This window comes from Lithobates pipiens, unplaced genomic scaffold (assembly GCF_037356315.1).
Source record: "Lithobates pipiens isolate NorthernLeopardFrog02 unplaced genomic scaffold, aLitPip1_a1.2 Scaffold_3, whole genome shotgun sequence".
Classification (NCBI taxonomy): Eukaryota; Metazoa; Chordata; class Amphibia; order Anura; family Ranidae; genus Lithobates; species Lithobates pipiens.
The window spans coordinates 78646699-78673902 of record NW_027507790.1 but is presented as its reverse complement, the minus strand read 5'-3'; the positions used below and the strand labels follow the sequence as shown (position 1 = coordinate 78673902).

Genomic DNA, 27204 nt, shown 5'->3' with positions numbered 1-27204 from the left:
TCAGAGGGAAGGGCCCCTGAGACATTTACGGAAAGGTGGCTGATATCCACTTTTGGCGCCTCCACTTTTTCACCACTATTCGCCATTGAATTAGCTGATAGAGTTCCTTTACGCCCTTTGCCCTCTGTGGCCCCACCGCGTGCCATGCTTATTTAACTACTGTACTTTAGGGACTCAGAGCTGCTTGAGTGAAAGGCTGTGTATCCTTTAATGGTAATGGAATCACAATCTTCCCGGACTTCTCAGTAGCTACACAAAAACAGAAGTCTACCTTCCTGGCTTTCAAAAGAAGGCTGAGGGACCTCCAACTACTCTACAGCATGCTATATCCTGCACGGCTGCGGATCATTCAGACAAGGACCCTAGGGCCTCCAGATCTGCGAAACCAGCACCGGAGGTCTCCTCCTCCTCGCTCAATGTGAAAGCCCTACAAATGGATCTCTCTAGCTCCTGTTTGACACCCTGCATTTGGCTTATGTTGCCGGGGGGGAGGGGGGAAAGTGCCAAAATCCTTCTCACTCCTCCTCACTCCACCTCATGAGAAGCTGGGGACACCTACCAACATCTTGCCATATATTGCCTTGAAGTCCTTTACCCTGGATGACTATTACCTCCACATCCTTGTTCCCCCTTCTTGTTAATTTACCATCTTGTTTGAAATGTTTCACTACCCTGGAACACACTATCTAAGATTTGGGTCGATCAACACGTCATTGCCTGTGCGGACAGGGATGGACACACATTGCTACAGACTTCCTTCCACTCCATCTGGTTTGTTAGTGGTAGGACCTTACCATGACCCCTGTGCCTTGCAGTTTTGTTTTCGTGAACAAAGCTCTCATGTGTTTGGGTTTGGGAGTCAGGAGGGTTTGTGTGGTTTTGGATGTTTTGGGACTGTTTTTTTGTTATGTCCTTTTTTTCTTTGTTTTTCTCATACATATTCACTGGCCCATTTGGCCATCTTGGGATCCAGTTCGTATCCGCAGAGATCACATTACTCTCTGCAACGTACAAACTATGCATATTTCCTTGTACCTCCGCGGGGTATATGCCTCTGTGCAACATGGTTAATTCTACTGTTCTCTGAGAGATGTGTACTGATGACTATGCTTAATACTTGCTTATGGCTAAATTACGCCGGATTTCTTGGAATGTTAGGGGCCTTAACTCCAAAGTGAAACATTCTCTGATGTTTGAATATTTGACCAGGCATAATCTGCATGTGATCCTCCTCCAGGAAACCCATCTCCAGGGCTCCAGGGTTATGGCCCGTCAAAGAGCTAAAATAGCGTATGCCATTGAGCTCCACATATTCAACATATGTAGAGGTACATCTATCCTTATAGCCAAATCAGCTCCTGTCACAATTAAACACATCAAACTAGATTCGGGTGGCTGCTTTGTAATCTTAGTGCCTGAACTCATTGATAAACCGTATACAATCACTAGCCTGTATGTTCCCCCACCCTTTACTAAACAATTCTTTGAGCGAGTAATGGGCACAATCCTGGAAATCGAAGAGGGCCCCTTATTGATAGCGGGTGACTACAACACAGTCCTTGACAACTCCATTGATAGGTTCCCCCACACCCTTATGCCGCGTACACACGAGCGGACTGTATGGCGTACTTAGTCCGTCATACAATCCGACGGACAGTCCGTCATACTTTCGACTGAACGGACTTGACCACACACAGATGCACAAACAGTCCGTCGAAAGCTTGCGCGATGACGTGTACAGCACGTACGACGGGACTAGAAATAGGAAGTCCAATACACAGCAAAGCACCCTTCCGCCGTGTAAATCCTTTCTGGGCATGCGCCATTCTTAGTCCGTCGAACTAGCCTACTGACGAGCGGATTGTCCGCTGAAACCAAAGTACGACGGACAGAATTTCGAAAAATCCGAAATTCTTAGTACGCCAGACTGCACGCTGAAAAAGTCCGCTGAAGCCCACACACGAGCGGACTGTCCGCTGAAATGTGTTTCGACGGACTAAGTACGCCATACAGTCCGCCCGTGTGTACGCGCCATTAGGCGCCTTTCTGACTCTTGACCTGATGGAGGCCTGGAGGTGGAAACATGCAGACGTCAGAGAATACTCAAGCCACTCTGACACTCACAGTACACTGTCACTCATTCATCTATGTCTGGTCTCGTCGGCTATGCTTAATATGGTGTCTGAGGTCAAGTACCTCCCTAGAGCGATGTCCGATCACTCTCCTTTGATGATGGACCTTGCTATAGGAAAACCTTCCTCTTATTGAATATGGAGGTTGAGCCCACTATGGCTGGCTGACCAGGCTGTTGTTGATCAGAGCCTGGCCAAAATTAAATCCTATTTGATTACCAACAAACAGAGCGCCTCCATCCCTCTGGTGTGGGATGCCTTTAAAGCAACCACACATGGCTCTTTCGCTGCAGCTATTGGGCAGGCCCGTAAGGCATCTCAGTCCAGACTGGTGGATGCAGAAGGAGGACTCAGGGAGGCTGAGATCGCATAATCTACCTCTCCTACTCCTGAAACGCCTGCTATTTGGAGACGCAGGGCTAGAGAATTGGATCTGGTGCTCCTGGAACGCACCCAAAAAAAGTTGCTGTATCATAATCAGTGGCTTTTTCAGTTCTGCGACAAGAACAGTCACCTGTTAGCATATCTTTCCAGACCTGACTATCAGCCGTGCAACATTCCGAGAATTAGGAACTCAGAGGGAATCATAGTTGAACAAAACACAGAAAAAATGGAGGCATTTGTTATGTTTTATTGCACTTTATACTCCTCTAGGGCGCACTACATTATTGTGGAACTAGATAACTATCTAACATCTGACTTCCAAAGTTGCAGAACCCTAAGGCTTCACTGCTTGATGCTCCCTTGATGACTGAGGAAATAGGGGAGGCCATCCAGTCCTTTGCCAGAAATAAAATGCCAGAACTGGATGGATTCCCCATAGAGTGGTACACACATTTTAGAGAATTATTGATCCCACACTTGCTTTGGGTATATAACTTTGCTCTAAAGATGGGACAGTTGCCATCCTCCATGTCTGATTTTCCTTATCCCTAAGCCCCAGAAGGACCACCTTCTTTGAGAATTGTACCGACCGATTTCACTAATAAACTCAGATGTAAAGATTTTAACCAAAGTGCTTGCCTGGAGTTTGAATACAGTCATCACTACTCTTATTGGAGCAGATCAGACTGGATTCATCCCAGGGCAATTGACTTCCATTAATCTGCACAGGCTTTTTACTGACATGCAGGCGATTCATGATACCATGGGCTCTTGGACCGTTTTGGCCCTGGACACTTGTAAGGACTTCCACTCGGTCGAATGGCCTTATATACTATAAGTCTTAGCTAAATTCAGATTCGGATATCCGATCCCTTTCTAATAAAGAGAGGCACCAGACAGGGGTGTCCTCTGTCGCCATTGCTGTTTGCACTGACGATAGAACCCCTTGCGGCACTGACACAATCGAGTGGGGCGATTTGTTGGGTTGATGATTGGGGGTCTGTAAGAAAAAGTTTCCCTTTATACAGACAGCATGCTGATATATTTGGCAGACCCCCAGTCATCTCTCCCAGCCTGCTGGATACTATCCGGCAGTTTGGTCATTTCCCAGGTTTCCAGGTTAACTGGGACAAATCTCTCCTATTTATGATAGACTAGACAGCCTCTATAGTGTTGCCTCCCACATGCCCACTACAGATTGTCCACTCTTTTCATTATCTGGGGGTTTTGATACAGCATTCTATCTCCTCATATGAAAAAAATGAATCTGGACCCTCTTATTGGTAGATTAAGAAACACACTGAAGATATGGTCAAATCTTCCTTTAACATTACTAGTTAGGATAAATATTTTTTAAATGATCTTTCTGCTGTGCTTCTTGTATATTTTCAGTAAGACATAGACTCCGTCCTCACTAATTTTATCTGGACTGGGAGGAGCAGTTCGAATTGCAAAAAACACCTTGCAACTACCCGCTTTGGAAGGGGGTCTGTCACTTCCTTGCCTTCAAACCTATTATGTGGCCTTGCAACTGACACATGCGCATTGGTGATTCTATCCCGAAGCCAGCAATGCAGCCACTGCTTTGGAGGCAGCAATCCTTACCTCCTATGAATCAATCCAGAACCTCATACACAGAATGTCATTCAAGGCAAGAGGGGGTACAACTGTTCTAGCAATGACCCTAGGGATATTTAAGCTCTCCAAGCTATTGCCATCCGACTCAGGAGCCACGCATTCACTGAATGCCCCGCTGTGGGGCAACCCACGGCTGCAAGAGTTTTTCCTGTAGAACAGATGGGGGCTTCTGGTTTGAATGGGGGGTGAAAGTAATCTCACATCTCTTCCTAGATAACATGTTTTGCTCCTTTGTGGACTTCAGTCTCCCCCCCCAAAGCATATTTCTAATATTTACAGATACATCACCCTGCCGCGACACAGTTTGGGCTTTGTAACATAGATATCCAACCTTCCCCGATTGAACATTTACTAACAGATCCCTCTCATACAAAACTTGTCTCTACATACTATAAAAATCTACTCCACACCACGACCAACAGGCTTTGCGCCACTGAACGTAAATGACGTTCTGACTTACCCGAGCTGACAGAGCATATCTGGCAGGAGGTGCTTTCTGTCCAGGTCTCTTTTGTCATTTCATCCCAAGACAAGGTGATCCAAACTAAATTGCTATACAGGTCCTACTTTACACCCTGCTTGCTTCATAGGCTGCATAGAATACCCTCCGCTCTGTGTTCCCAGAATGGCACGGCTGATGGCACGTTCTTTCATCCAATGTGGGAATGTCAACCAATTAGAAAATTCTGGTCGGAGATTACGGCCTTTATTAGCTCTATAACTCAGGTACCTAATATAATTATTATCTCCTGCGATGCCTATTAGGATCAGGGGCGGACTGACCCATCGGTCATTCAGTCGCCGTCCGAGGGCCCGGAGCCATTGGGGGGCCCGTGGCCGTCCCAATGTACGGCCCCTTGAAGCGGCTGTAATAATACCGATAACACCGGCTCCTCCTTCCCTCCCGTCCATCGCCGGTACTTGCACTGTACACTACATCACCTAGGACGGACGAGAAGGGAGGAGGGGCCGGCGGGGAGCAGAGCGCTGTTAGCGGTATTGATTACAGGCATGACCGGGGTGAGTGAAACTTTTTTTTACTGGAGGACCGCCATCGGAGGGAGGGGGTGACTGCAGTACAGATGTATGGGGCCCAGGCCAGTCTTCAGTGTGCTCTCTCCCCTCTCCACACTAACCCCCTTTATGCTCTCCCCCCACAGTGTTCCCCTGTGTGTCACCCTCCCCAGTGTTCCCATGTGTGTGTCCTCCAATGTCCCCCTGTGTGTCCCCTCCCCCGTGTCCCCCTGTGTGGTCCCCCTGTGTGTGTTCCCCCAGTGTCCCCTTGTGTGTCCCCTCCCCAGTGTCCCCCTTGTGTCCCCCACCAGTGTTCCCCAGTGTCCCCCACCAGTGTTCCCCAGTGTCCCCCCAGTGTCCCCACCAGTGTTCCCCAGTGTCCCCCTGTGTGTCCCCCTGTGTGTCCCCTCCCCAGTATTCCCCTGTGTCCCCCCCGGTGTTCCCCTGTGTCCCCCCCAAATGTCCCCCTGTCCAGGTGTGGCTTGGGACGTAGGGGGCCCCATGATCTTCTATTGCCCGGGGGCCCCATCAGTTGTCAGTCCGCCCCTGATTAGGATATATGGATGATGAAGGACTGTCTATGAATGTACAAACTTTTCTATGTGTAGTTCTGTTTTATCCCCAAAAAACAATAACCATGCATTGGAAATCTCAATCCTCACCTACCATGACATTCTGGCTCACTGTTGTTAACCATGCTATCCCCTTGTATAAGTTGACATATGAAGCCAGAGGATGGCCTAAAATATTTTCCAAGATTTGGGATTTCTCGGTTAGCTCAGACCGTACCATACCACCTGCCCCCTGATCTGTGAGATGAAACTGTAACATTAGATTATGTTAAATGTATGGATATACCTAGATTCCATAATGATCAAAACAAGCAGATTAGCTATGTAATTGTCAAGTCGCTTTGTGTATATTGACGGGATATCTGAAGACTGTTTTTGTTTTTGTTACGATCTGAGCAATGTTCGCTTGAATGAATACCTATATATTTGTTGTTTGTGTATAAAACAATAAAAAATTACACCTTTAAAAAAAAAAAAAAAAGATTGTAGTCTATAAATTGGGGCAAATGAAACTTTAATATTGAAAAGTTTGCAGAGTTGACATAATTCCTATACTTCTCCTTTCTATTTGATCCTCAGTTACACTGAAGGGCTTGGAAGATCAATTACTTAGTGTTATTGTTGGCTTTGAAAGACGAGAATTAGAAGAACAAAGAGAACATCTGATACAAGAGACCAGTGAAAATAAAAAGCTGTTAAAGGACTTGGAGGATTCTTTGCTAAGAGAGCTTGCCACGTCTACTGGTAACATGCTGGATAATGTAGAACTAGTTCATACTCTGGAAGAGACTAAATCAAAAGCAACAGAGGTAAGGTGCTGATGACTCCTAGTTCCTGCTTGAGCTATTGCATTCAGTTAATTGGTCTGGCCAGTGATATAAGAACTGTTGTTAGTTCAAAGAATAAAGACGCAAATACATATGGGAAGGTGGTAATAGTAACAATGATGCCACTGTATGGTGGATCTTTAAACAAAATAAAGTCGTTCTTCATAATTAGGTGACAACCCACAGTGACAATTTCACAGAATTTGCAACAAATATGGATTCATTTGTTTTGAGTGACAATAGAAATAGAAGAACAGGTGTATGTTAGCCCCATATAAGATTCACCAGTGTAGCTTTTGAAACTGGCTTTTCTGTATTTATGACCACATATATATCTCTGTTATCTATACTGACTCCCAATAGTTTAGCTTATTTTTTGATTTCTAGTGTAGCTCACATGACATTCAATGTAGGTCAGCTTTCTAGCATTGGTGCCAAATCGACTCCTCCTCTTGCTTTGATCATTGAGCATTACTATTTTATGCACTCTGTGTATGCATTCTGTGCATGCAGTCGTCTGTAATTTGGGTCTCACTCCTATGATGCCTTATTTATTCTCTCTGTCCCCAGCAATTAGCTGTTATCATACACTGGTAACTACTTATGCACACATCTCAGCACTAACTTGGGATACTTAGATTTTCCCCTGTACCTTGATAAATGATTCAAATAAAGATTATAAAAACCTTTAAAGTCATTTATTAGATAATTATTTCTCATTTAATGGCTGCATTGATACTCTTCTAATATTCTTCTAGGGCAACTGTTATTACCATTGATGTTCTGTTTTTCTATTAGAAACGGCAATGACCAAAAATGAACAATGACTTTTGTAATTTTAGGTTTCAGAAAAACTTAAACTGGCAGAGCGGACTGCAATAGACATTGATAAATTACGAGATGGGTACAGACCAGCTGCCAAGCGTGGAGCCATTCTTTTCTTTGTCCTTTCTGAAATGGCACTGGTCAACTCAATGTATCAATATTCTCTGTCCTCATTCTTGGCAGTCTTTGATTTATCACTACGAAAGTCTTTGCCGGATGGTATTTTGGCTAAAAGGTTGAAAAACATAATGGACACTTTAACATTCAACGTCTACAACTATGGATGTACAGGTTGGAATTTTTCCTAATGCTTATTTGCACTGTTTGTTACCAAGATAATTAGTATATCTTCTTGCCTTCAAACTATTTAACTTCACGCTTGATTGCAGTTGCAGCAATGTGTTAATTTTTTACTTACTACGATACATAGCAATATTTGATACTTAAGTTAATGTATAAAACTGTCCTTCACTTTCCACATCCAATGAGAACATCATACATTCTATGTATTATCTCTACTTGTAATCACTCAATGAGCTGTAATGTGGCCGATCTAACCTACCATGGCTGTCACATTTCCATATGGAATAAACCATACCGTGTTCTTGTTTTGATGCAATAGGTTAAATAATATAATTGTACTGGTACCTTATATGTTACTCCAACTAATTTTGTTTGGTTTTGGATAGACTGGGGGAAGGCAAGGGCTTATATTGCTGTCTGTGTTGGGGAAATTTTCATATGACACTCAGAACATTGCACTAAGTAACACTCCTCTGCTAGAATCCCTTCTATTACACTAAACATGTTCCTGGTCCTAATCTGGCTTAGAATATTGTTATCCTTTGTAAATACTCATATATCAGAAACCCATTTCTATTGATACTGGAGAAAAAAAAATGTGTGGCCAGTCACTTTACAGGAAAAAGTCACGTCATTCCCTCAGCCACCTATAGGTTTGTGCCTAATGGAAAATCTGTCTCTGTAGACAACTAAACACCTGATAGATGATAAAATCCTCCCCTTCTCTAGCAAAACCAGAAACAAATTGGAGGAGTTCTATTTTAAGAATAAATTGATGCTGCTAAACATACATTTTAAATATTGACCATATCATATATATTATTATATTGGTGTTTTCATTCCATTTCAGGCTTATTTGAAAGACATAAACTGCTATTTTCCTTCAATATGACTATAAAGATAGAACAAGCAGATGGCAGGGTGCCACAGGAAGAACTGGATTTTTTCTTAAAAGGTAATAAAACCTGAGAATGATGACTATGAGCAAGCAGAACTGTCAGCAGATGAAACATGAAATGAGAGAAGTATTTCTTACCAGAAAGCTTTTATAATGTAATAAATGAGCAGAAGCAGGGCCAGTGTTATGTTAGATCACTGACATTTATTTTGGATACTTCTTTTTTTTTATAATGTGAATTTGGTCAGATGCCCAGAGTTTTTGTTGAGCTCAGTGTATACTAATACAGTCTCCTAAATTCTTAAGGTAATATATCCCTTGAGAAAAGTAAGAGGAAGAAGCCATGTTCCTGGCTCCCAGACCAGGGTTGGGAGGACATCATACGACTGTCTGAACTGTTCCCATCACTGTTCGGGTCGCTTCCTGATGACGTGGAGAGGCATCACTCAGAGTGGAAGGCTGTAAGTTACTTATCTATGACTGTAAATGATAAATAACAATATAGACTATCTATCTATCTATCTATCTATCTATCTATCTATCTATCTATCTATCTATCTATCTATCTACATGTCTATCTCTATTTAAAATACACACATATATTTGGAGTTTATATGTGCATCATACTTATGATCAGGTTTATGGGGCTTAAGAAATGCTTTGTTCCTGACAAATAAACCAAAATTAGCCTCCATTGTCTAAACTGCATAAAAAAAAAAAATTATTAAGATCGTTTTTCCTAAAAGTACTTATGTATTATTTTATAGTGGTATGACCTGGACACTCTGGAACAGTATCCTTCCCCTCTTGGCTACAATGACAAGCTCTCCAGCTTCCAGAAACTGATACTCCTGCGTTGCTTCAGAGTAGACCGTGTATACAGAGCTGTTACAGACTACGTTACAGTCACCATGGGAGAGAAGTAAGTACCGCAAACAATGGGCTGAAGGTGGTATTGTATATATTGCAGTTAACGTCACTGACATAACAGATTGGAACATTGGATATTTTTAGTGACTAGCAAATGAAATACACAAAACTGATAGCTCTAATTTTATTTTTATTTGTTGGTTGGGTGGGTTTCCAAACATGGACAGAATGGGGTGTGTTTAGACAGAGCCATTGATGTAGGAATACTAGTGGCAAAGGTTGATATAGCCATCAGGCCCACCTCTCCTTTTTTTCATACTTTGAGTTCCTAGTCTCCCAGCATAGAAGAAGAAGGAGAGGAAATCTTAATGGCAGCCTTATATGAGTCTGCTAATTTAGCATACAGTTTGATGTATGGGGTGCTCTGTCCCATGCCTTGGTTCTGCTCTTTTATCCATTTAGGTACAGTTGGCATCTGTGTTTTTCCAGATTTTGTTCTGAAAATATTTAAATATGCTCTCTATGTTGCAAATTTAACAGTGTACCTTTTTATTATACTTTTATGACCTTAACCGTGAAAGTGACTTTTTCAAGCTTTTTTACAGTATATGTTAAAACAAAATATCATATATATATATATATATATATATATATATATATAGATAGATAGATATATAGATAGATATATATCTGTATATATGTATAGATATAGAGATATATATACATATACACTGTGTATCTATCGATATAGATAGATAGAGAGAGAGAGCAAAAGATAGGTGTCTATCTATCTATCTATCTATCTATATATCTACAGTATCTCACAAAAGTGAGTACACCCCTCACTTTTTTGTAAATATTTTATTATATCTCTTCATGTGACAACACTGAAGAAATTACACTTTACTACAATGTAAAGTAGTGAGTGTACAGCTTGTATAACATTGTAAATTTTCTGTCCCCTCAAAATAACTCAACACACAGCCATTAGTGTATAAACCTCTGGCAACAAAAGTGAGTACAGCCCTAAGAGAAAATGTCCAAATTGGGTCCAATTAGCCATGTTCCCTCTCCGGTATCATGTGACTTATTAGTGTTACAAGGTTTCAGCTGTGAATGGGGAGCAGGTGTGTTAAATTTGGTGTTATCACTCTCTCACTCTGGTCACTGGAAGTACAACAGGGCACCTCACGGCAAAAGGCTCTCTGAGGATCTGAAATAAAGAACTGTTGCTCTACATAAAGATGGCCTAGGCTATAAGTAGAGTTGCCAAGACCCTGAAACTGATCTGCAGCACGGTGGCCAAGGCCACATAGCGGTTTAACAGGACAGGTTCCACTCAGAACAGGCCTCACCATGGTTGACTATAGAAGTTGAGTGCACATGCTCAGTATCAAAGGTTGTCTTTGGGAAATAGACGTTTGAGTGCTGCCAGCATTGCTGCAGAGGTTGAAGGGGTGGGGGGTCAGTCTATCAGTGCTCAGACCATAAGCTGCACACTGCATCAAATTGGTCTGCATGGCTGTCGTCCCAGAAAGAAGCCTCTTCTAAATATGATGCACAAAAGACCCCAAAAACAGTTTTCTGAAGACAAGCAGACTAAACACTCGTACACGCGATCAGATTTTCTGCAGACAAAACCTCGGCTATTTGTCTGAAGGAGTGTGCCTGGATTTTGTCTTGCATACAAACGGCAAGGAATTGTCGGCTAACAAACACGAACGTACTGACGTACTATGTGGTTTTTCAGCTCTTTAGCACCACCCTTTGGGCTCCTTCTGCTAATTTCGTGTTGGTAGAAGTTTGGTGAGTGTTGATTCGCACTTTTCATTTGGCGCTTTTCATTTCGTACTTTTCAGCTTGTTTTTGAACGGCCGTTCGTCAACCAGACATGCTGCATTTTGACATTTCATTACAGTGCCTTGCGAAAGTATTCGGCCCCCTTGAACTTTTCAACCTTTTGCAGACTCCAACAGGTTTTCATCCAGAATGGTCCTGTATTTGGCTGCATCCATCTTCCCCTCAATTTCAACCATCTTCCCTGTCCCTGCTGAAGAAAAGCAGGCCCAAACCATGATGCTGCCACCACCATGTTTGACAGTGGGGATGGTGTGTTGAGGGTGATGAGCTGTGTTGGTTTTACGTCAAACATATCGCTTTGCATTGTGGGCAAAAAGTTTGATTTTAGTTTCATCTGACCAGAGCACCTTCTTCCACATGTTTGGTGTGTCTCCCAGGTGGCTTGTGGCAAACTTTAGACAAGACTTTTTATGGATATCTTTGAGAAATGGCTTTCTTCTTGCTACTCTTCCATAAAGGCCAGATTTGTGCAGTGTACGACTGATTGTTGTCCTATGGACAGACTCTCCCACCTCAGCTGTAGTTCTCTGCAGTTCATCCAGAGTGATCATGGGCCTCTTGGCTGCATCTCTGATCAGTCTTTTCCTTGTCTGAGCTGAAAGTTTAGAGGGACGGCAAGGTCTTGGTAGATTTGCAGTGGTCTGATACTCCTTCCATTTCAAAATGATCGCTTGCACAGTGCTCCTTGGGATGTTTAAAGCTTGGGAAATCTTTTTGTATCCAAATCCGGCTTTAAACTTCTCCACAACAGTATTACGGACCTGCCTGGTGTGTTCCTTAGTCTTCATGATGCTCTCTGCGCTTTCAACAGAACCCTGAGACTATCACAGAACAGGTGCATTTATACAGAGACTTGATTACACACAGGTGGATTCTATTTATCACCATCAGTCATTTAGGACAACATTGGATCATTCAGAGATCCTCGCTGAACTTCTGGAGTGAGTTTGCTGCACTGAAAGTAAAGGGGCTGAATAATTTTGCACGCACCACTTTTCAGTTTTTTATTTGCTAAAAAAGTTTAAATTATCCAATAGATTTCGTTCCACTTCACAATTGTGTCCCACTTGTTGGTGATTCTTCACAAAAAATAAAAATGTTATATCTTTATGTTTGAAGCCTGAAATGTGGCAAAAGGTTGAAAAGTTCAAGGGGGCCGAATACTTTCGCAAGGCACTGTATTTTCTGCGTCACAAATGTTAATTCTCCATTACGAACGCTAGTTTACAAGACTGACCGTTCAGGCTCGTCCTTGCTTCCAAGCATGCGTGTTTGTACTTTGGACTTTTGTCCGATGGGCTTGTGTACATACGCTCAGAAAATCCAACAACAGTTGTCCGATGGAGCATACAAACGGTCAGATTTTCCGCCAACAGCGGAATGTGTATGAGGCTCTAGGGCAGTGATGCCGAACCTTAGCACCCCAGATGTTTTGGAACTACATTTCCCATGATGCTCATGCACTCTGCAGTGTAGTGGAGCATCATGGGAAATGTAGTTCCAAAACATCTGGGGTGCCAAGGTTTGCCATCACTGCTCTAGGGTATGTATTACTGGAACCATGTCCTGTGGTCTGATGAGACCAAGATAAATTAATTTGGTTCAGATGGTGTCAAGCGTGTGTGTCAGCAACCAGGTGAGGAGTGCAAAGACAAGTGTGTCTTGCCTACAGTCAAGCATAGTGGTGGGACTGTCATGGTCTGGGGCTGCATGGGTGCTGCCGACACTGGGGTGATACAGTTCATTGAGGCAACCATGAATGCCAACATGTACTGTGACATACTGAAGCAGAGCATTATCCCCTCCCTTCGGAGACTGGGCCGCAGGGCAATATTCCAACATAACAACCCCAAGCACACTTCCAAGACTCCCACTGCCTTGCTAAAGAAGCTGAGGGTAAAGGTGATGGACCAGACAAGCATGTCTCCAGACCTAAACCCTATTGAGCATCCCCAAAAGGAAGGTGGAGGAGCCCAAGCTCTCTAACATCCACCACCTCTGTGATGTCATCATGGATTAGTGGAAGAAGACTCCAGTGGCAACCTGTGAAGCTCTGGTGAACTCCATGCCCAAAAGGGTTAAGGCAGTGCTGGAAAATAATGGTAGCCACACAAAATATTGACACTTTGGGCCCAATTTGGACATTTTAACTTAGGGGTGTACTCACTTTTGTTGCCAGCGGTTTAGACATTGATGGCTGTGTGTTGACTTATTTTGAGGGGACAGCACATTTACACTGTTATACAAGCTGTACACACACCACTTTACATTGTAGCAAAGTGCCATTTCTTCAGTTTTGTCACATGACAAGATATAAAATATTTACAAAAATCTGAGCTGGTGTACTCGCTTTTGTGAGATACTGTATATATGCATGTGTGTGTGTGTGTATATATATATATATATATATAATGTGTGTGTGTGTGTGTGTGTGTATATGTGTATATGTGTATATTTGCTGAGGTGGTGTTATCCACCTGTCATTTAGTGCGGAGCCAGCCTGGCCAGACAGCATTAGTCACCCCTGGAACTTTTCTGTAACCATGTGACTTCCGGAAAGTGTACCGTTGATTATAAGTAAAATTGATCTGTCATGTGTGTTACTTATGCCTGTGCAGAGGAGCTTACTGTATGCATAGTATGTCCTATTAATAGTGGCTGTATTTAAGCTTTGCCCTGCCTGGCTCCCTATATTAGTTAACTGTTCAGTAGCTCTCTTCCCTCTAACCTCTATTTATATATGTGTCTTTAGTGTATTGATTATTCCTTTTAACATTCCCACACACCTTTTGTTTGTTATGTCTGATAGAATTCTAAAGATTATGTAAACCCTGAGAATTAATTTCATTAATTTGCTCAGTTTTCGTCCCATTAAATATACTTTTAGAAGGATGTAAAACAAGAGGTAGGTGGGTATCAGCGCTAAAATAAATAAAACATATGAAATAGCATCCAGCACAGTTCGTTGATCACCAAACACAAACAAATATAGTCCAAAATGCAGTGCTTATTCAACCAGAGAGAGTCCATTCATTGAAGATCTGGAAAAAATGGAGCACATTCATTTTTGTAGGTCATGATACAGGGACCTACAGTCTGATCAGGAAGAAGACATTACTAATAGAAACGTCTGGATTAGGACAAGAAAAAAATGTCTTGACATCTTATGATTCCTGCCCGGACTGGGAAAATTATATGAATGGTGACCATTTCCCGGTTGATGACTGATCCTTTAGTCTTAGTGGCTTTGTTTCACTTCATCATCATCTGGAAGCGGTGAAGGGTTCTCCATTTTTTCCATATCTTCAATGAATGGACTCTCTCTGGTTGAATAAGTGCTGCATTTTTGACTATACCTTTAGAAGTGTTTTTGTACATTAGTTTAAGTCCAAAAAATACTTAAGGATCCTGCCAGAAATGCAGTGAGCTTTTAACATGCAGACTGTGCTGCGTTATCTCAAGCAGTGTTACCAGCTATGCTCAGGGTAACTCTGAGAGCTCCAAAACACCTCTCCCCTAGGTGATTGAGATAAGGGGAGCAGGGTGCTCTGTAGCAGTTAGATTGTTTAAAAAAAATGTACTTTATCACTGAAGTACTAAGGACATAAAGGCTGATGTAGGAAAATGTACCGGGAATTACTTGTTGTCCACAAAAAACAGTCAAAAACCTTGTTTCATTTTCATGCAGTGAATTTATTGTTACTTTTACCAGGTATGTTCAGCCACCAGTCATAAGCTTCGAAGCCATATTTGAACAAAGTGTTCCAACTTCACCAATCGTCTTTATCTTAAGTCCGGGGTCTGACCCTGCCAGTGACCTCACGAAGCTGGCAGAGAGATCTGGATTTGGTGGAAACCGACTTAAGTTCCTTGCCATGGGACAGGGGCAGGAGAAAGTATGTGTTTTGCTTTGTTAGCAGTTTGCCATTTGTTGTATTTTATCTTTCCTGTTTGTGTCATGCCCATGTTGATGTATACCATTGATCTTCAACTTACTGATCTATACTGTCACATGCTGTAACATTATCTAACATGCTTCTGTACACACACTGACCAATATTAAGATATTAGCGGCATCCAAGACTTCACTTGTTACCAGTATTTATTTATTTATTACAGGTACTTATAAAGCACCATCAATTTACGCAGCACTTTACATATGTATTGTATATTGACATCAATCCCCGCCCTCTAGGAGCTTACAATCTTAACTCACATTCATACATACACATACTAGGGCCAATTTAGACGGGAGTCAGTTAACCTACCAGCATGTCTTTGGAGTGTGGGGGGAAGCTGGAGTACCCATGTAGGCACAAGGAGAGCATGCAAACTCCAGGCAGGTTATGCCATGGGTGGGACTCAAACTGACAACCCTAGTGCTGCTAGGTGGAAGTGCTAACCACTTGAATTATAGAAACAAAACTGTTGTAGTCTCTCCCGTCCTTTGGAGTTCCCTACCCCATTCTATTTGACTATCTCCAATTCAGAGAAGCCTATCTAGCCCACACCTAACAACTGTACTTTTATTTTCTCCATCAGCTCATCCCCCACAGTTATTACCTTTGTATCGCTTGACCCTCCCTTCTAGAATTTAAGCTCTAATGAGCAGGGCCCTCTTATTCCTCCTGTATCGAATTGTACTGAAATTGTACTGCCTGCCCTCATGCTTAAATTGCTCTCAAATTTTGTTTTGTTGCATTGTAACAGGTTGCTCTGCAGCTGCTAGAGATAGCAGTATCTCGTGGGCAATGGCTAATGCTACAGAATTGTCACCTCTTGGTGAAATGGCTGAAGGATTTGGAGAAAGCCTTGGAGTTGATAAGGAAACCTCATCCAGATTTCCGCCTGTGGCTCACCACAGATCCCACCAAAGACTTTCCAATTGGAATTCTACAGAAATCACTCAAGGTAAATATAATCAATGCAAAGCAGAAAAAGAGTACAATAATAATGATTAAGCAGCAATCAGAACGGACACGGAACCTTATGACTATTTAAAATATCACGGTTTATTATAATTGAGATGTACTGTTATAGACTAAAATACTGCGCCTTTAATGCTTATCAGCAAATGTATAAGGGGGTGTTAGTATGGAGAGACTGCTCACTGTAAAGATCATAATTTCATCTAATAATCCAGCATAGATGAGACAGCCTTGATGATTTCAGCCTTATAGGAAGAACAGAGAACAGAGAGATTGTGTATGTGGACTAAATGAAATACTGTATGGGCCTAATTTACTAAACAAGTGGGAAAAGTGGCCTAAAGTAAACTGGGACTGATGTGCATAGTTTATTAGAATTAAATATCACTTCTAACATTCAGTCCTGTAAATAAGGCTACTTCACTGCACTTTACACTAACGACATATGGCTAATGAAACCTATTAGGACAGTTCAGTTATTACTTTGCACAATGCTGCCAGTTATAACTGTGAATATGATGATAGCAGAACACACAGTGATCTCATCATCATGCTGCTGCTCTTACAGTCTCAGGCTGGGGCAGGTCCATTGCCAGACTGTATTGTAGTTGCCAGTGTAGTCTGCAGGCAGGTCCATGAAATGGCTGTGCTGTCTATCTTATAGATCACTCAAGTGGCTGAGCAAAATCAGACATTTTTGGCAGGTAAAACAGGTCTAGTACAAGGTAAAAGTATTTAAGCTGTGGATTTACCTGTTTTTCTGGAGTTAAGATTGAATGTGCATGCTTTTTATCATACTTGTAGATAAATAGATGTTTCCTGTACTCTACAGGTGGTTACAGAACCTCCCAATGGTCTGAAGCTCAACATGAGGGCGACATATTTTAAAATCAGCCATGAAGCTCTTGACGCTTGTCAGCATCCCGCATTTAAATCCCTGGTCTTTGTCTTGGCATTCTTCCATGCTGTGGTGCAGGAGAGAAGGAAGTTTGGAAAGATTGGTTGGAATGTGCCTTATGATTTTAATGAATCAGATTTCCAGGTATGGATCTGTATCTGGATCGTTATTATACCCATCAATGTGTAAGGTAAGGTGGAGGCAACGAGCTTCATGTATTATTCTTCATGGCAAAACAAACATTGCAGATACTGTACCCTGCCTTTTTAGGAGCCAAATAAGGGATACTAATTTCATGTGGTTTATATAATATAATATTATAAGTATGACAGACCAACCTCTAGTGCTGACTGTGAAATGTCAAGGATATTGCTAAAGCAGGGAACACAGGAGCGAAAGCTTTTGCTGAGCAAACAAAACAAAGCAAGCAAACAAAACAAGCTTATTTCATATCTTCTCATATGTAGCGTTCATAGATGATTGTCTGGTCACCAAGGTCTGAATGAACAACATCAGATGAGAATCCCTGCACCTCTAGTGTAGCATATTCCCCTATTCCATAGCCAGGCTATTAAAAAGTACCGTATATACTCGAGTATAGGCCGATCCCGAGTATAAGCCGAGGCCCCCAATTTACCCCAAAAAAACTGGGAAACTTATTGACTCGTGTATAAGCCGAGGGTGAGACATCCCTGTGTCCCGTCCATCCCTGTGTCCATTCCTGTGTCCTGTCCATCCCTGTGTCCCGTCCGTCCCTGTGTCCCGTCCGTCCCTGTGTCCATCCCTGTGTCCCGTCCGTCCCTGTGTCCCGTCCGTCCCTGTGCTGTGCTGTCCGTTCATCCCTGCCTACCTGTGCCAATCTGCAGCCTCTGTGTGCCACGCTCTCCTCCTGGCAGACGGCGGCCATTCCTCTGTTCAAAAGCCGCGCCTCCCTCTCTGTGATAGGCGGAACACTCAATTTCCCAGCAGTCAGTGTTCCGCCTATCACGGACATCCGCTCATTCTCATACTATGGACGAGGATGAGAGGATGTCCGTGATAGGCGGAACACTGACTGCTGGGAAATTGAGTGTTCCGCCTATCACAGAGAGGGAGGCGCGGCTTTTGAACAGAGGAATGGCCGCCGTCTGTCTGCTCGACACGCTGATCGGGCAGGCAGACGGCGATGACTCGAGTATAAGCCGAGGGGGGCACTTTCAGCCTCAAAAAAGAGGCTGAAAATCTTGGCTTATACTCGAGTATATACGGTAGTCTCATCGGATTGGGGTGCTGTTACTGAGTTTGCCATAAAAGATTGTCAGGCAATGTAGGCTACTACTGTCTTGTTGTCAACTTTACTCAGCCCCCTTGAAGATCCTGAAAGGCTTGCAATGCTAGAAAAGGCTTCCTTCCATTCAAGATAATTGGGGAGTCTGCGCTTCACATAGCTCCAATGGCCTTGCAATTGATCGGTACATGGAAGTATGAGTCGGCTGGTCGATTGATAGCAACTGGTCCTCCTGCTGAACTATCCCTGTGACTATCCGCATGGATTTCATCTTGAACCTCTTGGTGTGTGAACACATTCAATTCCTTTAAATTGAAACAGGCCAAAATGCCAGTTTATAGAAGGATTTACCTTCAGCATTCGGGGTCTTCCAACTCCATGAGGCTGAACATTACTTACAAAACTGCAATCAACAGGTGGCCTGGAGCAGACCAAAAAAAGAAGAACATCTTATTTGAGGGAGGGGCTGTCTTTTATTCAGCTAGTTACAGCTGGTCATGTGGGGTTCTGGAGGAGGTTAAACCCGTTGTGTGTTGACGTGAGGTGGGCCAGGAAATATAAATATAGGCGGTGAAATGTTTCCAAATCATGTTCTTTTAACCACTTCAGGACCGCCGTATTGCCATTGTACGTCAGCACAATGGCACAGGCAGGCATAATCACGTACATCTACGTGATTGCCTTCCAGCGGGTGGGGGGTCCGATCGGACCCCCTCCCGATGGATACGGCGGTCCGGTTCGCTCCAGGAGCGCTCCGTGATGAGGGGATGGCCGTTGGTTTTCGGCCACCCCCTCTGGATCGCTCCTGGCCAATGAGAAGCTTCCTCCCCTGTGTATTGTTTACACAGGAAGGAGGAAGTGATGTCATTCTCCTCGGGGCGGTCTTTTTGACCGGACTACGAGGAGAACAGTAAAAGTAAGTGTGCACCAACACTACACTGACATGTAGGTACACACAGGCACACAAACCCCCCCCCGATCCCCCCCCCGATCGCCCCCCGATCCCCCCCCCCCGCCCCCCCTCCCCCCCCAGTCACAGTGTCACTGATTGCATTGATCATTTCTTTACTGATCAATGCATTCAGTGTCAGTTGTGACAGTAAAAACTGTCAGGACAGTTAGTGTTAGGTCCAGGGTAGCCCCCTATCACCCCCCAATAAAGATTTAACCCCCTGATTGCCCCTAGAGTTAACCCTTTCACCCCCTTTTGCCAGTGTCACTAAGCGATCATTTTTCTGATCGCTGCATGTGTCGCTAGTGTCGCTAGGTAGCTAGTTATTTTTTTAGGTTCACCGCCAGGTTTTTATATCGCTAGGTACCCCGATATACTACCCAATAATGTTTTTAACCCCCTGATTGCCGCTAGTTAACCCTTTCACCCCCTTTTGCCAGTGTCACTAAGCGATCGTTTTTCTGATCGCTGCATTAGTGTCGCTACAGTCGCTAGGTAGCTAGTTATTTTTTTAGGTTCACCGCCAGGTTTTTATAGCGCTAGGTACCCCGATATACTACCCAATAATGTTTTTAACCCCCTGATTGCCGCTAGTTAACCCTTTCACCCCCTTTTGCCAGTGTCACTAAGCGATCATTTTTCTGATCGCTGCATGTGTCGCTAGGTAGCTAGTTATTTTTTTAGGTTCACCGCCAGGTTTTTATATCGCTAGGTACCCTGATATACTACCCAATAATGTTTTTAACCCCCTGATTTCCGCTAGTTAACCCTTTCACCCCCTTTTGCCAGTGTCACTAAGCGATCATTTTTCTGAACGCTGCATCAGTGTCGCTAGTGTCGCTAGGTAGCTAGTTATTTTTTTAGGTTCACCGCCAGGTTTTTATAGCGCTAGGTACCCCGATATACTACCCAATAATGGTTTTAACCCCCTGATTGCTGCTAGTTAACCCTTTCACCCCCTTTCACCAGCGATCACAGTATAAGTGTCACTGGTGACGCTGGTTAGCCAGTTAGTTATTTAGGTTCCCCGTCAGGTTTTTATATAGCGCCAGGGACCCCCATATACTACCTAATAAAAATTTGAACCACCTGATTGCCCCTAGTTAACCCTTTCACCACTGATCACCGTATAAGTGTTACGGGTGACTCTGGTTAGTTTGTTTTTTATAGCATTTTATATTCAAATCCGGAAGGCAGTGCTTGGTTTTCGGGGTCCCGTACGTGGCTAGGCTCCCAAAAAGTCCCCCACATGTGGTATCCCCGTACTCGGGAGAAGCAGCAGAATTTATTTTGGGGTGTAATTTGACTTCTGCCCATAGCATGTGTGAGCAATATATCATTTAGTGACAACTTTGTGCAAAAAAAAAAAAAGTTTGTAATATTCCCGCAACTTTTGGCAAAATATAAAATATTCCATGGACTCAACATGCCTCTCAGTAAATAGCTTGGGGTGTCTACTTTCCAAAATGGGGTCATTTGGGGGGGTTTTGTGCTATTTTGGCATTTTATGGCCTTCGAAACTGTGATAGGTAGTGAGGAGTTAAATCAAAAATTTGCACCCTTAGAAATCCTGAAGGTGGTGATTGGTTTTCGGGGTGCCGTGCGCGACTAGACTCCCAAAAAGTCCCACACATGTGGTATCCCCGTACTCGGGAGAAGCAGCAGAATGTATTTTGGGGTGCAATTCCACATATAACCATGGCATGTGTGAGCAATATATCATTTAGTGACAACTTTTTGTAAAAAAAATATATTTTTTTTTTTTTTGTCATTATTCAATCCCTTAGGACAAAAAAAATAAATATTCAATGGGCTCAACATACCCATCAGCAATTTCCTTGGGGTGTCTACTTTCCAAAAGGGGGTCATTTGGGGGGGATTTGTACTGCCCTGCCATTTTAGCACCTCAAGAAATGAGATCGGCAGTCATAAATTAAAAGCTGTGTAAATTCCAGAAAATGTACTCTAGTTTGTAGACGCTATAACTTTTGCGCAAACCAAAAAATATTCGCTTATTGACATTTTTTTTACTAAAGACATGTGGCTGAATAAATTTTGCCCTCAATGTATGACTAAAATTTAGTTTATTCGATTTTTCTTATAACAAAAAGAAGAAAATATCTTTTTTTTTCAAAATTTTCGCTCTTTTTCCATTTATATCGCAAAAAAAAAAAATCGCAGAGGCAATCAAATACCATCAAAAGAAAGCTCTATTTGTGGGAAGAAAAGGACGCAAATTTCGTTTGGGTGCAATATTGCATGACCGCGCAATTACCAGTTAAAGCAGCGCAGTGCGAAATTGCAAAAAGACCTCTGGTCCTTAAGGTATTTATTGGTCCGAGGCTGAAGTGGTTAAATATGGCACTACAAAAAAGGTGGTCAATGTTCACTTGGTACACAGGGCTTGCTCCTGTATTCCATTCTTATGGATAACACCCCCTCCCCCCTTTGTCCCATTGCAACATTGGTTCAGTATAATTAATGGGATTAACCACTTCCCACCTGGCCAATGTACATATACAGCCGGGTGGGAGCCGCCTCCTTCTGACTGGATGTTCAGAAACAATCCTGATGCGCTCGTGTCCAATCACGGCTGTCATGTGATGTAAACAAACAGCCGGTTGCTAGGCAATCGGCTCTCCTCTTCTCACACGGAAGTCATCGCCGAGGAGAGGAGAGCAGATCGCTGCAGCCGGCTGGTGATCAGTGAGTATGAGCTGTTTTTACAGCTTTTTACTCACTGGTCACTAGTCTAGTATAAACCTACAGTGTAAACACACATGTCACCACAATACATGTCACCACACATGTCCCCAAAACACACATGTCCCCAAATAAAAAAACACATGTCCCCCACATATGTCCCACTAAAATCACATATTCCAATGATTATCTGCACACATATGTACGTGATCACCTGCACACATATGTACATGATCATTTGCGTACATATGTCCATGATCACACAAACCAATTATTATACACTTAACGGAATTTTTTTTACCAAAAACATGCAGCAGAATACATTTTGGCTTAAATTTATGACAAAATTTGATTTTATTGGATTTCTTTTAAAATAGAAAATAGAAAATAATTTCCACTTTTTTTGCGCTTATATCGCAAAAAAAAAAAACGGAGTCGTGAATAAATACCACCAAAATAAAGCTCTATTTGTGCGAACAAAATTATAAAAATTTCATTTGGTTATAGTGTATTGTGTGTGTTACCGCGCATTGAAAGTGCGAGAGCGATGAAAGCTGAAAATTGGGCTGGGAAGGAAGGGGGCAAAAGTGCCCTGTATTGTAGTGGTTAAATTAGTGGAAGATATGGCTAGCATTTTCAAAGGCTCTGAAGCTAAATTCCACACCACTTGGGTTTACTGGTTTGAGTATACTTTGACCAAGGAATACAAGAACCTTTTATCCAGATAGATATCCTCACACTTGACTGCTGACAGATTTGGACCTTTGTTTCCTCCCCCACACCCAACAGTATTTCCCTTGCCTATGTGCATTTCCCCTTTTTTTATCTCTTACTCTTCCCCCTTCTCTCTGATCTTTATCCTATTCCCACCCACCAATGTCTTCCCTAACTCTCTGGTGGTTGCTGGTTCCATGCTGTCTGGTCTACTTCTGCCCTCTCACAGGACTCCCCTATGTCCATACTGGCATTTGTCTTAGATCTGGGCTTTCTACCTGACTTCACACCTATCCTAACCTTTCCTACTGCCCTGCACCCTACCCACCTGCTCATCCAATTACCTCCAGTTATCTAATAATAAAAAAAAAAGTTTTCTGATTGAATATGATACATCATGAAACACCTATCAAGAACAATCTGAAATGTTATTCTATTTATAGGTTGCTTTCCTTTTTGCGTTTTCTGTCTCGTCTGTCCTTTTTTTGCAACTTTTTTGGCTATTCTCATATATTACAACTGCAATGTACTCTCTGCTACAAAATAAGGAGTGTATTCGTGATTACATTTTTTTTTCATTGGCTGCTCATTTACAATCTGACAGTAATAAACACTAAAAATGTTCTCATATGTAATTTTATTGTGTGTTACACCTACTCTGGGGGGGGAAATAGAATCTGGGTTGCCATGGCCTGGGACCCCGGTTTCCTATCATTTATATGGAAGGGCCTCATCAAATACAGTAGCGGCTGGTGTTTATTTTTTTTTGGGGGGGAGGGGGTGCTCGCTGTCTGCCGGTCGGTCTGGCACTTGCCCCATCTAGGTGGCAGGCATCGGGGAGTGGCTCCTGTGTCCTCTCCTCCTCCTTGCTTTTGCCATGCGTCTCCTCCCCTCCACCTAGGCGTCCAATATCCTTTCAGACAATCAGGTGACTGGCAATCCTGGTTGGCGGGAGTAGGATCAGTGTTTCAATAGCAAATATTAATTTGCTATTGTAACACACCTGGGTGGGCTCGGTTTGTATTCTATGCACCCCGAGCCCACCCTAATTTGAAGCCTAGTAGAGACCCTGGCTCTAATCAGATGCTTCAAACCTCCCCATTGGAATACAAGCATCCGACATCCTGCAAGGGGCCAGAGGCATGGATGGTTGGGCGTGGTGCCCGTGCATCCTTAATGGACGGGCCGTCCCTGATCAAATAGTTGCTGAATTTTTGTACATATTGGAAATCTTCTTATTTAGCATAAGAAGATTTCATGTGAATAGAATAGTTGTATTTAACATCACTTGTTTTTGTTTTCCTTTTAGGTGTGCATGGAGATATTAAATACATATCTAACCAAAGCTTACACTCAAAATGATACCAGGATACCGTGGGGCAGTCTAAAGTACCTAATTGGAGAGGTTGGTTTGTTTCCTGGCTTTTACCTGCTAATGTCATTGATTTCCAGCAACAACATAAATAGCAAGGTCACGCAGCTTACTGTAAAACACATGCAATTATTGGCCTCTGTCTTTACAGGCAAATGCTAGATGAGTATAAATGAGGCTTTTGTTTTCCTGCTACAAATGATCCATACACACTGGGGGGCATTTATGGTTCTTCTGTGTGTTTGAGGAGCTTGTGGTAGGAACATACAAAATATGGAGTAAGTATCACAGACAGAATGGCCATATGTATGTATTTTGAGAAGTGAAAAATGCCTTGCTCTCACACTGTCTTGGCTAATTTCAGGAATTCTTTGAACTACTGATCTGCTTCCACACATAATATATATATATATATATATATATATATATATATATATATATATATATATATATTATATATAGAATATAATATTTTGCTGCATTAGCAAAGACTGCTGAGAAAAACAGTCCTGTGCTTTGTAAATTAATTAGAAGTTATTTGGTAATTCTTGCAGCCCCTTTAAGAGAGTTCCTGGAGTTTATGACCTCATAGTGTATTATTATTTATTGATTTTTTTTGAAAATCTGTTTATTGAGTTTTGTAACAATTAACAGCAAAAAACAAAGACAAATAACAAAACCAAAACTAACAAGAGAAAAAGAAAACAGCACACATTGGTCATGACAATAATGGGCTTTGGTACCTGCAAAGACATGAGATGAGGCAATCAATTACTTGCAATATATCAGTGAGCTCGGGATCTCACAATGGTCCCAGCCTGTGTCATGCAAGGGTAAGATGGCGCCATGGGGCTAGAACGTCTATCACCAAACAGAGAGCACAATTACCATCGCAAATTCTTATTCATAGGGTGAGGGTGTCAGGTTTAAGATTTAAGAAGGGGGCAAGTCAGAGGCTGTGGAGGGATCTGCCAGCCATTTGGACCAGACCTTACCATATTTTTGGGGGCAACCCCTATTAGCATAACAGCCTTTGTATAGGGGCAGGCTGTTGTTGACTAGTTGTTTCCACAAAGAGAGAGGAGAAGGAGTGGGCTTACGCCAGCTAAGGGCTATGGCTTTGCGGGCGTAAAAGTGAAGCAGCCCGACCAGAGTACGGTTAGCCACAGTGGGAATCAGTTCCTCTATCAGGCCCAGTATGCAAATTGCTATGGAGGGTTGGATCGATATGGTGGTGACCTGTGTAATGACCTTTAGTATCTCTTTCCAGTATTCGGCAATGGGTGGGCAGGTCCAGAAAATGTGGGTGAAGTCACCCGGTATCTCCCCACATCGCCAACAGCTGGGGGGGGAGGCGGGGTTCATTTTGTGTAGCCTATGTGGGGTGAAATATGCACGGTGGACCATCTTGAATTGTACTAGTTGGTCTCTCAGGGAGACCAGGGATCTAAAAGGAAAGTCCCATACATCATCCCAATCGTTATTGTCGAAGTCAGGGATGTCATGTAGCCATTTATTCCTAAGTTTGTCCAAAGTGGGAAGGGAGGTCAATACTATGTGGGAGTAGAATCGTGAGGTGGGCTTATGTGTGCATCCAGACCTGAGGAGGTCCTCCAGGGTGGATTGAATGATCTGGATGGGGGGGTTGGGGAATTGGTGACTAAAGGCGTGGGAAAGTTGGAGGTACCTAAAAAAAAAATAGCTCGGCGGGGCATTGAAGTCAGAGATCAATTTAGGAAATGGGACCAGCGACTGAATGGAGATCACCTGGACCACCCTTTTTATGCCGAGTTTAGTCCAAGCGTGGGGTTCAGGTAATTTGTAAAAATGTCCTAGGGTGGGGTTTAACCACAAGGGGGCAGCCGGGGAGAATGCATCTTTAGGGTATTTTTCAAGTTGAAGTCCCACCGCCCATGCACGAAGTGTAGATAGTGTATTATTTTTAAATGTAATTTCAACTGTAGTTTGAATTCCACTTCTGAATACAAAAAATGTTTACCTCTCAATATCCTCCCCACTCCTCTGGTCTCTGCTGCACTTTTAAGCTACCGTATTTAACCACTTGCCGCCCGCCCTATTACAAATTGACGGCGGCAAAGTGGTTTCATAATCCTAACCGGACGTCATATGACGTGATTAGGATTATGAGCCGCTGCGCGCCCCCGGGGGCGCGCATCGCGGCGATCGTTGTTGCGGGGTGTCAGTCTGACACCCGGCAACTACGATCTCGGTAAAGAGTCTCCGACGGAGACTCTTTACCATGTGATCAGCCGTGTCCAATCACGGCTGATCACAGTGTAAATGGGAAGAGCCGGTGATCGGCTTTCCCTCACTCGCGTCTGTCAGACGCGAGTAGAGGAGAGCCGATCGGCTGCTCCTCTGACAGGGGGGGTCTGTGCTGATCGATTATCAGCACAGCCCCCCCGAGGATGCCCACACTGGACCACCAGGGACACCACTAGACCACCAGGGAAAAGGTAATAAAAATCCATAATCCTCCCTAGACCACCAGGGTGCCAGTCAGCACAATGGGTGCCAATCAGTGCCCATAATGGATGCCAATCAGTGGCCACAATGGGCATCACTGATTGGCATGCATTATTGTTTGGCACTGATTGGCATCCATTACTATAACACCGATGCTGCCTATGAGTGCCCACCTGTGCCGCCTATGAGTGCCCACCTGTGCCGCCTGAGTGCCCACCTGTGCCGCCTGAGTGCCCACCTGTGCCGCCTATGAGTGCCCACCTGTGCCGCCTATCCATGCCCACCTGTGCCGCCTATCTATGCCCACCTGTGCCGCCTATCCATGCCCACCTGTGCCGCCTATCCATGCCCATCCATGCCGCCCATCCGTGCCGCCCATCCGTGCCAGCTATCAGTGCCAATTTGTGCCACCTATCAGTGTCCGTCCGTGTCGCCCATCCGTGTCGCCCATCCGTGTCGCCCATCAGTGCCGCCTATCAGTGCCACTTCATTGGTGCCACATTGGTGCCCATCAGTGCCACCTTATCAGTGCCCATCAGTGTAGCCCCATCAGTGCCCAT

General features: G+C 43.4%; 1 protein-coding gene across 1 annotated transcript in view; it reads left to right on the top strand.

Moving 5' to 3' along the window:
• The window catches only part of DNAH10 (dynein axonemal heavy chain 10), a 245701-nt gene that overhangs the window by 203896 nt on the left and 14601 nt on the right, over positions 1-27204 (top strand). The window contains exons 63-71 of the mRNA XM_077461854.1: positions 6320-6549; positions 7410-7683; positions 8546-8650; positions 8900-9054; positions 9361-9515; positions 15036-15219; positions 16034-16234; positions 17084-17293; positions 24095-24190. Of these exons, the coding sequence (XP_077317980.1) occupies positions 6320-6549; positions 7410-7683; positions 8546-8650; positions 8900-9054; positions 9361-9515; positions 15036-15219; positions 16034-16234; positions 17084-17293; positions 24095-24190 (1610 nt within the window). The remainder of the gene's footprint in view (positions 1-6319; positions 6550-7409; positions 7684-8545; positions 8651-8899; positions 9055-9360; positions 9516-15035; positions 15220-16033; positions 16235-17083; positions 17294-24094; positions 24191-27204) is intronic.